Source organism: Hesperophylax consimilis, chromosome 3 (assembly GCF_061612785.1).
Source record: "Hesperophylax consimilis isolate HC1 chromosome 3, BYU_Hcon_1.0, whole genome shotgun sequence".
Taxonomy (NCBI): domain Eukaryota; kingdom Metazoa; phylum Arthropoda; class Insecta; order Trichoptera; family Limnephilidae; genus Hesperophylax; species Hesperophylax consimilis.
The window spans coordinates 24,479,393-24,496,079 of NC_142838.1; the positions used below are offsets into that span (position 1 = coordinate 24,479,393).

Below are 16,687 nucleotides of genomic sequence, written 5' to 3' on the forward strand. Positions count from 1 at the left end.
CAATAAACTTTTTTCAACTGTCTATCGCTATATCCAGACGTTCTCAAGGAGCATAAAGGAACAATAAAACATTGAAGCATTTTAATTACTAGTATTATTAAAGTTTAAAAAAAACCTTCGCCATTGCATTGGAATGATGGCTGACATGATATCCAACTACACCAGCGTCAACGTCTTATTAGAACGTTTCAGATTATCTGACATTTAAAAAAATATTTATTCACAAAAAATAATATTACATAATTTACAGAAAATATAGTAATTATTTCACCTAATTTTATACATAAGTTGTACCACCATAAGGCTAGGCGTGTGTATGGGGGATGTGTCATTTTGTTCGTTATTTTTTCAATCTAATATGCCAAATTATTTAGTTTATATTATTCGTGATTATTTATTTTATTTATTTTTATTTATTCAAAAAACAGTTTTTAATATAAAAAAAACATACTCTGCACATATCACTAGGGCATACCTGTATCAAGATGTGCAGCTTTACAATTACATAATTTAAAAAAAATACAAATATGTAAACTTAATATAATAATAACATTAAATGTAAACCCAAAAAAGAAAAGTTAATGACACGGTTGTTTCGAAACCGGTAGATAAAAGACATTTGTTACAAAAATAAACAAAATTTTAGTAACAAATGTACGAAAAATAAAACAAAAATGTCAACAAAAAAAGCATTGGGCAGTAAGTTTATAGTAAGTTGGCAACAATAATATTCTTCTGTTAACTAAAGTACAAGGTACCTGTGTTGGCTTATCAGACACAAGCATAGGTTATCATTATCACATCCGATTCTATTGTTCGTTATAACCAAAAACATTGCTTTTGTTTGTGCTACCTGCTTATTTTTTAAAGAAAACACCGTAAAAATAACAATATTATTGATTATTTTAACTACATACAATACACTCAATAGTAAACTGGGTAAATATTCGTAATCGCTGGCCACGGATAATAGGAAATATTTTTAAATTAAACCTTCTGAATTACCTTAATTACTATAAAAGGAATCTGACTGCATTTGGAAAATTTTTATTTTTTGCATTTTAAATTTTAATTACTTAAAATGAAAATTCGCTTTCGTTTTATGGGGTGACAGCCATTTCAAATAATTTCAGTCAATTGGTATTACTGATTCTACATAAGTGACCGACATCATGCGGATAAAAAAAACAATGACGGGTAATTTTGTTTGCAATATTAGCGACATAAAAAAAAATTGAAAAAATCAATAATATAATGTAAGCAAACCTTTAGTCAGAATTACTTGGAAGTTGCACTGTTATGATAGATATTAATTAGAATTACACGAGAGTTGCTGGTTTTCATTTTCATTATCTTCATCGTTAGGGTTGTACTTCTCGCTGGCCATTTTGAAAAAGGAGTGGATTCGATCCTGATTTTTAGAAAGGGATCTCTTCCAAAAACATTCACAAAAGTATCCTTGGTTCACGAAGGTTTGATTTCGCAAAAAAGTACCTTTTCTAGCCGAAACCGAAACAGAAACCTTTGTGACCGGCACTCAATATTTTAGTTTTTCGACACCTATATAAAAAGTTGGCAAAACTACAAACATTTCCACATTATTCAAATTTTTTACCCGCCGGATTACATTGTGACTACTCAACCATTCTAATAAACCTCCTCGGTAATTTTTACTTACAAGTACCGTTATTAATACGCACTTAAAAAAAACAATAATTTGATTCAACTTAATGACAATAACTTACCATACTATCCTAATCTAACCTAACCTAACCTATAATAACCCAACCTAACCTAACCTATCCTATCCTAACCAAACCTAACCTAACCTATAATAACCTAACCTAATAACCCAACATAACCTAACCTAACCTATCCTAACCCAACCTATAATAACCCAAACCTAACCTAACCTATCTTAACCTAGCCTATAACAACCCAACCTAACCTAACCTAACCTATCCTGACCTAACTTTTCCTAACCTATAATAAACAATTTTACGTAATTAAAAATTAAAATGCTAAGATTAAAATATTCTCGATTGCTTAGTACTGGATCCCCACAATATTTGTGATTCCACTAATTCCCCCCCATAATTTCAAATCCATGGGGGGTGGGGGTGCGTAGGGAATTTTGAAATAATTAATGTCAATTTTCGCCAGAAAATTTGAATGTTTCGAGATTTTCACTACAATATTAGAGATTTCCCTAGAAATTTACCTGAATTTCTAAAGATATCACGTCACTGTTATACAACTATTGCATTTGAAACCACAAAAAAATGACACTCCCAAAAATGTGGACCCCCATTTACATCTCATGCACCAGCAAGTCTTGGTCAAGTCGATAGAAGGAATAACAAAATAGTATGATTTAATACGAATGAAGCGAGGAAGCATATCAAGAGTGAGCAAAAATAAACCACTCACGGAGTGAGGAGAAAGATATTATAACAATTATTTCGTCTATCCTCTCTACCTAGCGCTTGGAGTGAATTGTAATCTATGCCTGCGTAACGATTTTGTTTTTAAATGTCTTGTTGTATACAAAAACAGCATTAATGACAACTTACAAAAAGATTACAATTGCGTGTTGTAACGTTTCTCTTCTAAGTTAGATTTTAACATGTGTTTGACAGTTATTCCATAGAAATATTTTGACAGTTGCGTAAAGTTTCTGGAAAATCGCACGTGCGTTTCGGGATTCGAAATTTAAAGCAAAGATTAACATGGGTAAAATAAAGAAGAACAGGAACAGGCCGAAGAAAAATAATCCTATCGCTGATCCAAACGAGCCTACTGAAGATGAAGTGATCGAATCTGAAATCACTCCAAATGAGTTATCTATACAAGCCGCGAAAGAACAGTTGCAGGTTAGAAATCATATTTATGTCTGCCTTGGCTTATAGTACTTACAGTATTTATCACCAAATAACATTGTTTTTCTAATATTTTAGTCGCCGAATCAAGAGGATAAGCTATGCGGTCTGCAAACGCTGGCCATGTTACTGGAGAACAAAGAATATGAAAATGTTTTGGTAGAACAGTCAGTTGTTCGTATCGCGGCTCCCTTGCTGGTTGATGATACTCCAACAGTCAGGAATGTTACTTCTGGAACGCTGAGGAACTTTTCTGCCCTGGGCCTAGATGCCTGCGAATATTTAGTGGGGCAGGATATTATGACACCTCTAATTGAATTCTTCAGGAAGGTAAACCAGTTTTTTCATAAATATTACAGAAGATTATTAGATATTATTTTAACTTGTTCAAAACGTTTACTGCACGGTATCGAACATTATTTGTCAACTGCTTCCTATTATTTACAATAATAATAATATAATGTCTTAACAGTGCATTAATTTCTGTCAAAACTGAAGGGCTGCCATTCTTTTCAAGAAACAAGATACATTATTTTATTTTTATAAATTATATTTTACTTAAGATCATTCCTTACTACCATACATCGGCGTCGGCAGGGTGAGGGGGAAGGATTTGCCGAACAAAAAAATAAATCAAAAAAGGACGTTTGTAACTGGCGCCTAGACTACAAATCTGTAATTTTTTATAAAAAAAGTTTATTGCCACATACAGACGTAACGCGTTGTCTATGTCAGGGCCGGACTTCTGCTTAGGCCAGAGAGGTCCCGGCCTAAAAAACTGATTTTTATTTTATTTTTTAATATCAACTCCACACCGGAGGCCCTGATGAGAAATAAGTTCCTTAGGTCAGACAGAATATGAAATTTTTGGGGATGCTGTGAAAATGGTACATACACAGGATTTGGATAATAATATACCAAATTTTCCATAGGGCCCCTACATCGGTCGGTGAAATGGTTAAAATGATACACATTTCTAAGGACAGAGAATTGGGAAAAATTTTTTTTCACTTTTTTGTGTAAGTGGAAAATGTTGCTTGTGAATTGATGGAGGACTTAGCTACCAGTGGCTTGAAGTCGCTTTCGCCTGTATGGGTATTTGACGCATTTGTCAATTTGTTATTTTAAGGGTTTCTGTTTTGAACAGTACTAAATATTTCCATTTAAGAAAATACTAAATAATTTGTGCCTAAATATTGTTGGCATACTGACTCTCCATAAAATAAAAATTGGTTTGCACTTCGACCTAGATATTTTTTCACTTTTTCTGTGTCTTTGTGAATGTTATTATTCATATTCCACTCCTATCACTTACACCACATAACTATCCCAATTGGGAAACACCATAGAAAAATTTCGCCTGTGGCGCTATTTCTGTATGTATGTGAATATAATAATTCATATTCCACACCCGTCACCCACACCACATACCTACCCCAAGGGGATACCGTTGAAAAGTTTTCACTCGACACTTTCCCGTGTCTTTGTGAGTTGTAAGTAATTTTCCACTCCCCTCGCTCTCGCCACTTACTCCAGTTAAGTGTGTCGTAGTTTCACAGGGCTCCAATATTATTGAGGAATTGGTGCTAAAGTGCGGTATTCGTAATACTTTTAATTTTTTATTTGACCAAATGCAAAAAAGTATTTTGCGTCCCTTAACGGCTTAAAACAGCCCGGTTCATAACCCCGTGCAACGCCGGGTACACGTCAGCTTGTATGTAAATGTTTCTAGTTTATTCTGACTACTTTTCATTCCCTGTAATCTCTATAAAAAATTTAAGCTGCCCCCCTCTAGCTCGGACGCTGGCGACGCCTCTCCTACTGTATACTAATGTACCAATAAGAGTGATACATGGAAGAATAATTTGAATGATTTATTAACTTATTGATTCTAGTATGCTGATAATTGGGCACCAAAGAAAACAAATGCTGGCAAACTAGATGAAGATGCCGATACATTTTTACACTGTGTCAATTTGCTATGGAACCTATGTGAGAGTTCAGGTAAAATATTTATAAGATTTAAATACATATTATTTATTATTTACGTCATGTGTTTATATTATTAAATATTAACTTTTCTTATTGTTTCAAGGAATTGCCGTTAAATACTTCAACAATTCAAACATCATTTCAATTCTAACAAGATGTTTAGATATCGAGGCATTCGGCGACGAAATGGTCGCCGCCATACTTCACTGTTTATTTGTTATATCCGAAGACAATCCGAAAGCAATCAGTGACATTCGCACATTCGGCGAAGAATCAATAAGGAATATATTCAACCGTCAAGATGAAACTTCAATAATCCTTCTGCTGCGAATATTATCCGCTGGAATCATTTTGAACATTCAATCTAACAATATAACGGCTTTGCCCTCCGACGTTGTCCATAAATTGATGGCTACAATCAATGCCACTCTTTCTGTGGATCTGAGACAGAACTGCAATCAGCTCTCCAGCGTTTTACCTTTGGTCGACCCTGAAGCCAAACCCGCTACTCATAAGAAAAATCAAAGCATCGAAAACGAAGTGGGAAATGTCAAGCATTTGATAGATGCTCAGCAAATAGCTGTTGAAATTATCACTAATTTGTGTTCTAGTGAAGGTAACAATTCTTCTTATTTTCTCATTCATCAGTTATTTTGCAAAATATGATAAAATAATAAAGCAGGTGGCGGCAATGTTCCATTAAGTTACTTCAGATGATTGTAATTTTCCGCACCAAAAAAAAAATTTTCAAAAAGAGTTTTTTGTTAGAAAGTTTGGTTGGAAAAAAATTCATGGCATATCACTGAGAGGTTATTATTTCAAATGCAATTTCATTATTAGTTAAACATACATATTGAGTTTACTTAAATTCTCGCAATGATATTTATTCTCTATGCATTTTTTCGCCAACTATATTATATGAAAAACAAAATCGCAGAAAATATTTGTGGTACCATTTATGTATATGTATTTAGATGAGACATGAAGTGAAGAACTAGATTCCACTTTTTTACCTCCAATTGATCTCCATCGCTCTAACTAACAATATGGAAACCGATCAATGTGTAACTAATTGCATAGCTCTATGTGTGTAACAAATAATATGATGTCATTTTCCACAACACCACAGTACTTGAGGGTTTTTACTGCTTAAAAAATAACAGATTTCTGCTTTATAGTTATGTTATTCAAAACAAAGAACTTAGTTGGGTGCTATCCCTTTTCATTGGAAATTTTCTTGACCACTCCATTTTTCACTTATGAACAATTTGCATGCTCTTGTTTCACTTTTAATATTATGTATTGATTACAGAGATGTGCAAAATGGGTACCCAAAACCATTTGAAATGCAAAATGGAAATGGGTCAAAATTTTTCCATTTGAAAATGCAAAATGCAAAATGGGTTTTAGTAAAGCATTTCAAATGCAAAATGCAAAATACCTATTTTCAAAATGCATTGAAAATGCAAAATGGTTTCTCAGGTCAAACAATTAAAATAATTTTAGAATTTTTAAACAGTTTTTTGTAGAACAAACATATTACATGATGGTAAATCCAAAAACACCACGACTACAGATTATGAAACCACAAAAAATTTGCGCGGGACTAATGTTGCCAACGTAAAAACATAGAAACTGCTATCTAACATTTAATATTAAAGCGTCATGGTCCTATGTTCAGGACCTATTTGAATCAGTATTTTTTGCAATGGTATCACTCAATTGCCAGGGCTCCTACCAGGGAGCAACTTGACAAATGGAAATTATCTCTCATAGCGAGGTTGAGGACCGACTGATATTTGGGGCTTATGAAAAAAAGATGAGTGGAGATAGTTGGAAGAATGTTGCAAAAAAGAATTTAAAATGGAAAATGCATTGAGAAAAGCATTTAAAATGCAAAATGGAAAATACCCATTTTGCATTTCCATTTGAAATGGATTTATTTGAAATAAAGCACATCTCTGATTGATAACAATATGTTACTGACCAAGGCACAGAATAACACACACATTTGATTTCAAAGTATAATGGTTCTCTTATTTTCGGTCATTTTGTTTCATTGAGTAATATATGTTTCCTAAAACTTTCCAGATCCAGATGACGAGATGGAAACAGAAAGCACTTCCGATATGGATTCCGACATGGAAGATGAAGAAAATTCCACAAGTTGCACAGCTAATGGAAATGGGACAGATGTTTCGTACTCCATTGAAAAGTTACCAGTTGAAGTAACAGAATGTATTGCCAGTAACAATATTGTTTCTAAAATCATGGCCAAAACCATTCTCCCTGCAGAAAATGTTCTAAAAATCTTTGAAGATTCTCCAACTGGACAAGATATTTATATGCGGTACCTACTTTTAAAATCTTATAATAGTTGAAATCAGTTGGTTTGATTTACCATTAGTTCCTTCCCATAAAACTTGAATCACAACAATAAAAATAAATTTCAGTAAAAATGTTTATGTTAAATAATATTATCATCATGCTCACAAATCTTATAACATTCAATTTCAGTTCCTATTAAGTTTATACTTTTTATGTGACAGTTCTAAATCAATTTGGTTTTAAACCATAAAAAATATAAATGTTTAGCCGAGTTCTAAGAACGATCGCAGAAGGGAGACATTAGTAGTAGTTCGTCGCTCTAGTTCGTTTTTGTCCAACAGACAATTTTTGGCGAAATAGAGTTAAGTATGCAGTTGTTCACAGAAATCATTTTTTTTATTTTTATTTTTTTTATTTATTTCTTTATAATATTTTGTTCACATAATTATTTATATTTGTACATGATATATTTCAAACTTATAACTAGAGTATGTTGTGTGTAAGGTAGGTTTGAGAAGGTGAAACTGTATGTGAGTAATATTGTATGTTTCGTGAACACCTCACTAGGAGAACCTGTGCTGAGGTGTTTACGTGGTTATGTATAGGTGTGACAAGTATTTATGTGTTGTAGAAGAAAGTTTTTTATTTTTTATAAGTTTTAATTTTAATTTTTTTTTTTTGGTTTTTGTAATTTGAATATTCAAAAAATTTTACTGGTTTTTGTAAATTGAATATTCATAATAAATATGGAAAGAAAATATATTAACATATATGTAAGTGCATATATTTGTATTGTAAGTGTGAGTATAGTTGGTAAAATCTCGAAAACCGTGTTTATTTATTATACACTTTTTATGGTTTAGTTATGTTTGGTTTGGAGTTATTATGTTTTGAAAAAATAAAATATCTTGATTTTTGATCCAGGCTGTGATATTTTTTTTGAAATATTTAATATTTTTGTACGAAGTGAGTTTTTTTAGATGAGAATCTAGAGCCGTTATAAATGGTGCAATATTATGTATGGATGGTAATCTGTATAGGACAAGAATACACGTATCTGAGTCGATGATTATTTGTAAACAGTTGGTATTTATCAAGTCAATTTCTGAAACCAAGGCGTTAAGACTATCATGTATGTATACTACAATACCATCATTTTGATTTTTATTTTTTAATGTGTGACATGTAGTATAGTTGATTTTTTGTAAAGTTGGTTGACATCCAACATTCAGTTAGTGTTATAATTTTGAATTCTGTTTTAAAGTTGTATAAAAGTACGTCGAGTTTGTTATAGTTTTGATTAAGGGATCTTATGTTTTGGTTAAGTAGTGTAAGAGAGTCTGGAGTGTTAAAAATAGAATCACAATGCTTGGTGTCGTTGGTTATATGATGTTGGTGTGCACTATTTAGGTTAATAGAGAGTAGTTCAGCCATGATGATTATGCAAATTCGTATAGTGTTCTAATGAGGTCTGAGTGACCTATATTAGTTATACCATTTTTTTTAAGTCATTTTCATATTTAATTTGTGGAATTTTTTGTCCCGGTCCTTTACGGACGAGTAATTTGCCGGCTTTAAACCATACCAATTGAAAATGTTTGTCTTTTGCCGATTTATTAGTTTTCCAAAGTAATTCTTTGTAATATGGTGATGTTACTTCACTTATGTAGATTGGTGAGTTTGAATTTAATGTCTTTGCCGCGTTTTTTAAAGATAAAATAGAATCCCTAGTTTTTAGGCTGTGGACACGAAGTTTGTCGGGGGTGTTCTGTCTCCGGTCCTGTGTCTTGGTCACCAGTCGTAGGTCCTGTTGTAGCAGGGGCATTCCTAGGGAGCTAGCTATCCGAAGTACCGCTTCAACAGGTGGTTCTCCCGGCCGCAAATCCACGCCCGCCATCTCTAAACTGTCAGAGAGCTTTTCTTGTTCCAGGTCTGCTAGACGGGTTTCCAGAGAAGAGATTCTAATGTTTTTGTTTTCATTCTCTTCGCGTAAGAATTTTGTTTCATACGATACAAGTGAAAAAATATACGATAAAAATACAAGATATAAGATACAAGTGAAAAAAAAATAAATTTAATGTGTTTTCAATACGCAATTTGTCTTAAGTCCACCAAAATTAAACAACATTCCGAGCGTGTTTATCCAACACTTTGTCCGACATTCAAATTAAAAATGTGTTTTCTGCGTAATTCTAAACATTTGGAACGAATTTTACTTAAAAATAATAATTTCTATCACTTTAAATCATTTTAGTAAGCTTAGAATGAGCTTATTTTATTGTATATGCGTTTTTCGTAAAAAAAAACTTTGAAGCGCTATTTCTCCCAATTTACGTTTTGGTCTGTTGGATAAAAACGAACTAGAGCGACGAGTTGCGGGCATAAAATCCATTACGGTATGTGGAGGTGCTCACACGAGCAGAGCGACACTAGGTAAACTTTTCATTGAATTTGTATGAATTTTGGAATAGTTTCCAAATTGTCTACAAAAAATTCTGGGTCTTTAAGCAAATAACGCTATCTATAAAAAACATACCAATAATTGTAGGTCTTAAAGTCAAACAAATTGATTTAAAACTGTCACATACAAAGTATAAACTTAACAGGAACTCAAATTGGATGTTATAAGATTTGTGAGCATGATGACAATATTATTTAATACATATAAACATTTTTTCTGATATGTACATATTTTTAATCAGGCCCGAAACATATTTCGCAGAATTTAACGGGAATCTGTTTTATAATACAAACAACAAATTCTGACTAAAGAATAATCTTTGTACATATTTATAGGTTATGTACACTGCAAGCAAGATCTTTACTCTGTATGAACAACCTCATCTCAAATCTACAACTGGAAATTTTGGGAGGCCCGGAAGGACTGTACAAGATATGGATTGACACGGGAAAGCGGATATTCAAGGAACAAGATCCTTACAATGGTGAAGAGATAATGGAATCTGCCAGTGCTGTGATGAGGGCATCGCTGGATCGGCTTAAGAATGACCTTCAGGAGACCACCGGTTCACAAATGAATAATGCACTAATTAAAGAACTGTCTCTGCAAGATATTCAGGTACAGAGAAATTACTTTATTTTAATAATGGAAACCATTTTGCAGTGTCCTTATTTTCACGTAAGACAATTACATATTGCTTTCTGTAACCAATTTATAAATTACCTATTTATCTATGCAAAGAAAATAAGGGAATGAGTCAAGGCCCAGTTGTTTCACATAAATTCACATGTGACAAAGTCATCAAATGGTCATTTTGTATTTTTGACATTTGAAAGGTCCCCGATTCTAGGTGCGTTTTAGCTTTCTATCAAATTGTAATAAGCTGTCAAGCTTAAAAACATGGTAGTTGTCCTCTTCTGCTGATCGTAATTTGTTCCAAAGCTGAAAAGGACATAGAATTGGCATTTAACGGGGACCTTTCAACTGTCAAAAATACTAAATTCTGCTGAATAGCCATTTGATGATAATGTCACATTTGAATTTCTGTGAAACAACCCGTCCTAAATGCATTTCATACATTTTTCCGACACATACATTTTCTTTTTCAGTTTCTACTAGAAGGAATTCAAAACTGCACCTTCCCGGACATAAGGGCCAACCTCACGAGGATGATAGGCACTGTTGGCTTCATCCTCGTCAAGGGCGCTGACAGCATTTCGTTGCCCATCCTGGTGACCATCACAGAGTTCCTGCTCGACCGCATGTTCAAGGAGACCGAGTGTTGGCTGCTGGCAGAGGTCATTGACACCATCATGGACCTGTTTTCTGAAGACGAGACCGACGCTTTGGCCAAACAAGCTGAGCTTATCACCAAACTGAACTCTATCAAACCAACATTCAAGAGTAAAGTAAGTACCCGTGGAGTTCTTTATTATATTACAATGCAATATGTCATTTTAAGAATACTAATTTAATTAATTTTCAATTATTATTTTCGGTTGTGCCTCTGTCTGTAACTCTTGTTCAATGAACTGATCGAAAAAATTGGTTCCACTGTTTTTGTGGAACACATTTCGAATAGTACTGCGTCAAAATATCACTAGCCATTGAAAATAATAGCTATGTTCCTTCAACGCCCAAATTTATTGAAAAGAATTTGCATCAACAGTTATAATATTATAATGCCTATTCAACGCAATCAACGATTCAACTGGCTACGTACCTATTGTTATTATATTGGCGCCTAATAAATAAAAAAGGTTAACAGTTTTCACTTTGTGAACGATGTGATACGAAATTTGGAATGGTATTTTCGTCATGTACCTTCCTATAAGACATTTTTTTTAAATTTTCCTACCCAATATGGTCGATAGGCAGCATTGAGCACCGAGCAAATCTATCAGTGGCAAGCAAAATTTTTAACAGTTGGTTCAAATAATTCGTCAATACTAATATTTTCAACGCCGGCTAATGGCTATTACTTTATTATTATTGTTTTAGGGGCCGTTCAAGTATTACGTAAGCAGATTTATTACAATTATTTACCCCCTCTTCCCCCTTGTCACCAAAAGTAAGCAAAGCTCTTACCCCCCCCCCCCCTCCCATGCTTACGTAAAAATTGGTACCTTTTTTTTATTTTATTTTTTTATTTTAGCGACTATATAAAATAATTGTTACATACAAAATATAATGGTGAAATTAAGTATAAAATATTGTATTTCTTAGTCCTCCTCACTAGGGGGTCCTGTGCCGAGGCGGACTAAAGTTATTTAAATATGGTTTATTTGTCTTCTATGTCGTTTTTAGTGTCTTCTATGTCGTTTTTAGTGTCTTCTATGTCGTTTTTAGTGTCTTCTATATCGTTTTTAGTGTTTTCATTAGGGTTTTTTCATTGACCTCTTTCAGCCATGTTTTTATTAATGATTTGTATTCATTAGGATTTTTTATTAGTTTTATGTCTTGGGGAAGGATGTTATGGAGTTTTGTTGCAAAGTATGTATAGTTTCTTTGTCCGAATGTGGTTTTATAACTTGGAATATTTTTTATATCATTTTTGTTCGATCTAGTGTTATGCATACACAGTCTAGTAGAGGATTTGTTATTTTTGAAGAGCTTCAATAATATATTTTTGGCATATATTTGCTGTACATTTGGTACGTCAAAGGAATTGAATATTTCAATTGAAGGCGTTCTAATTGGTACTTTCAATATGGTCTTTATGATTCCTTTTTGAATCGTATTCAGGTTGTGTAGGTACGTATGTGTAGCAGATCCCCATCCTATGATTCCATATTCAATTCGAGAATGACATAATGCGTAGTAGACCTTTTTCATATCCTTTTTATTTAATACGTTTCTTAGATTTTTAAAGAAATATATAAGGCTTGTGAGTTTTTCCGTAATACCTTTGATGTGTAGGTCCCATCTAAGATTTTCGTCGATTATTACTCCGAGATATTTTATGTTTTGTGTTTTTTCGATGACGGGGCAGTAACATTGTATATTATTTCCATGGCATTCGTGTAGTTTTAGTTCTAGTGATTTTATTGGTTGGCTCCTTGCGTTTATTGAAAATGTTATATATTTTGTTTTGCTTATATTAAGGGTAAGCGAGTTGATTTTAAGCCAATTTTGAAGTGCACTAAGCCCCTTTTCAGCCTCATTAAATGTATCCGTCCAATTTTCTTCTTGAAATAATAAAACAGTATCATCAGCAAAACTGATTATGTTTCCTTTAATGGTAAGGTTAGTTAAATCGTTGATATAGATAATGAATAGGATCGGTCCCAGTACACTTCCTTGAGGGACGCCATAGTTTAAAGATAGTAGTTTGCTCTTTTGTTTGCCAATTTGTACTTGTTGTTCTCGCCCTGTTATATATGACTCTAATAAGTTCATTGTTGTTTCGGCCATTCCTATTTTTTTTAGCTTAGTTAGTAATATTTTATGGTCTATTGTGTCAAAAGCTTTTTGAAGATCTATGAATAAAGCCAAACACTTTTTCCCTTCATCTATGTTTTTTATGGCTATGCTTGTTAGATTTTCTATGGCATCATTGGTGCTTAGATTTTCCCTAAAGCCATATTGGGATGGTGATAATAATTTGTTTTGTTCAAGAAAAAGAACAATTTGCTTCTTCATTACAGTTTCCAAGATTTTTGAAAAGGAGCTTAAGAGACTTATGGGTCGGTAGTTATATATATACTTTTTGTTACCACTTTTATGTATAGGTATAACTGTTGCTTTTTTAAGGCATGAGGGGAATACATTTGTAGATATAGACAGATTGACCAAGTATGTCAAAGGGAAGGTCAGTTCATTTTGGAGTTGTTTTATTGTTTTATTTGAGATTATATCATTTCCCGATGATTTATTATCATTGAGGGATACAATTGCGTTTCTGATTTCAGTATTGGTTACATTAGTTAACTTTAATTTATCTATCTGGTTCATACTTTCCTTTTCTTCTGGTAAAATGCTAGTTTTTGGATGTCTGATTTTCTTTGCCAATTTTGACCCTATATTTGTAAAAAATTCGTTTACGTATTCGAGAATTTTGTCCGGATGCTTTTCGAAAGAGATTTGGGTATTTTCAATTGTTAGTTCATCTATGCTTTTGTTATGGGATGATTTTGCACTTGTAATTTCATTAATGATCTTCCATAATTTGCGTGGGTCATTGTTACATTCGTCTATTTTTTTCTTATAATAATTTTCTTTGACATTGCGTACAACATTTTTGCAAATATTTCTGTATCTTTTATAATATCGTTGTATAAAAATATCACAAGGATTTAAAATAACTTTCCTGTGTAGTTCATCTCTTTTTCTAATGCAATTTATAACGCTTTGGGTTATCCATGGTTTAAGATGTTGATTTTTATGTGAAATCTTTTTTTCTATTGATTTGGTATTTGACATGATGGTATGAGTTATATATTCAATGAATTTACTCCAGGTACTATTTGTATCAAGGTTCTCCAGTAGGTTTATCCAGTTTGTATTTAGTAATTGTTGTTTTACTTCATTCCATATGGTTTCTGTCTTCTGTACGATAATTGGGTAGGGCTGCGATCTTTGTATTTTCTTTTTTCTAATAGATAAAATTGTTGTATAGTGGTCGGTTATAGTAGAGGTGAATATGATAGAGTTGGTTGGTTTAACAGTCTTACTGAATATGTGGTCGATGCAAGATTTGCTGTCATTTGTAACACGCGTAGGTTTATTTATCAAACTTTCAAGTCCGTGGGCGGCCAGTGTTTGCAGATAATCAGTTCTATTTGGATGACCGTTTTCTAGTATGTCAATATTTATATCTCCGATGAGGAAGACATTTTTTTTGTTTTTTAGAAGATTGAGTTCATTAGAAAGCGTTTCAAGAAACTGATTAATATTAGTTGTAGCTGGTGATCGATACAGAGCTAATATAGTGGTTTCATCACCCACTTTGATTTTCAAACAGTTTGCATTTGGGAATTTTATTTCATTGACTTCAGTTTTAGTGTCATCTTTAATGTACACTATCACACCATCATTTTTTGTGTAATTCAAATTGGTTGCATATGAGGTGTAATTATTAATATGTAAGGGTGAATATTTATCCTTTATCCAGCACTCAGTGAGGATAATTATATCAAGATTAATTTTTAGATTCCTATATGCATTTTTCTGTTAATGTATTCTGTTTTTTAAGCGAGTACCTAAACATATTAATTATTTGTGGGAATCCCCGAATATGTATTCGGTTTTCAAACATAGACAATGTGTGGGTTGCCAATGTGTAAAAAAAAAATAACTACTGCTGAGCAGTGCTGACGTAATCACTATCTCGACCCCCCCACCTCCCCATGTCATCAAAAATAAGCAAAGCAAAGACCCCCCTGCCCCCCCATAGTGCTTACATAATACTTGAACGGCCCCTATAAGTTGGTTACTAGTTAATAGTTAGTGTTAGTAAAGGAATATGTTTTTTCAGTAAATAATATGACGAAAAATATTAGGTTTACTCCATAAACATTTTATTTTAGAGGTTTCCATATTGGTGCATATAATTATTTTTAAAACACCTTAATTTATTTCTACTTTGGATATTATATTCTTACGAATAACGGTGAAAAAAATCAGAAGCCTCGAAATATTTAGACCTATTTTAATAATGTGTTTAGGTAGTACCTACCTGCTAGGTATATCTATGAAATAATAATAAGAGATGCAGAATGAGGAGGCTTCACTAAATTTGGAGCACTATAACATAAAAAACAGTTCCATGGAAAATGTTAAATATCGGGCTATAATAAAATAATGTAAATGTCAATGGTAATTTTCAACAGTTGGAAATCTCCAACGCATCTTCAACGCCCAGAACTACTTTCAACGAGATATTAGTATGCAACAGCGCCTCTATGACTATCCCGTGATTTTACAGACCTGCACTAGCTATTATAATAAAATTATAGACCCTTTGTACCATTTCATTTTTTAAAGTTCCACAGTGAGGTTCCTTAGATATCTGATGCAGAACATCGGTAGCACCATAGACATATGAATATTAGTAGACCTGCCCTAAGTGATTAAAAGCGTATTATTCCCCACTCCCCATACCGGTTCCATTGGAGCCGTTTGTGCTCGCTTATGGCCTCAAGTGAAATTTGAAAACGTGACGTCATCATTCTTGTGCGAACTATGGTCGAGGCATCATCGGTTCATTTTACGAAATAACACTCAAAATGTTGACTTGTGCTATGAAAACTTGTAAAAATAGATGTGAAAAAGAGAATAAACCCAATTGTCGTATTACATTCCATATATAAGCATTATTTTACTTTATTTTAAGCATATTCACATCGTATAATATGGATCAGTTGTAGAAACATATACTATCACATCGAGAAACGTCTGGACGCGAAACACAAAGCTGGTTGGTTGCTGGGAAGTAAATTATGAACATTTATAAAAGTGTCTTAACTAAATACTTAAACGACATATTCGACTCTGAAAATAGAACCGAATTTTTTTGCCGAATTTGGACTTCGCAAATTTGTTCATAACGTGGCGAGTAATTTGCGCTCCCATGTAAAAATGTCTATTCATTCAAAAGCAGATTTTACTTTTAAGAACTAAATGGTGATATTAAAATGCGAGATGCCTATATACTGTCAGATTGATTTATTGACGAATCACAGTCAGCTTTACCCCCTTCGTTCTTCAACAGTTGATTTTACCCCTCGCCATTAACTTCTCGTCTATTAATTCCTATGTCTGTGGGTAGCACGTATAGTTGAATCGATGTTTCTTTAGTTGTTTATGTTTTCCACAAATAACCGAACAATTCATTTTTAAATTTCAGGTACGGCAGCAAAAGAAGACCTTAGGAGACCATTCGGCAATTGTTAGCACTGTGGTCACAAATTTACCCAGATTTATTGATTACAAGAGAAAAAGGATTGCAAATATTCGGTGATTTAGCGTGAAAATGATTAATACGTATAAAAATATAAGAGATTTGTTGCCTGATGAAATGTTGTTG

General features: G+C 33.1%; 1 protein-coding gene across 1 annotated transcript; it reads left to right on the plus strand.

The window, feature by feature from the left end:
• The first annotated feature begins 2,669 nt into the window (after positions 1-2,669).
• LOC149425149 (HEAT repeat-containing protein 3) lies at positions 2,670-16,669 on the plus strand. Its single transcript, XM_089650983.1, has 8 exons — positions 2,670-2,873; positions 2,958-3,209; positions 4,775-4,883; positions 4,975-5,487; positions 6,963-7,221; positions 9,996-10,278; positions 10,770-11,069; positions 16,508-16,669. The coding sequence occupies exons 1-8, from the start codon at positions 2,730-2,732 to the stop codon at positions 16,619-16,621; spliced, it is 1,974 nt and encodes a 657-aa protein (XP_089507109.1). The 5' UTR covers positions 2,670-2,729; the 3' UTR covers positions 16,622-16,669.
• Positions 16,670-16,687: the final 18 nt, after the last annotated feature.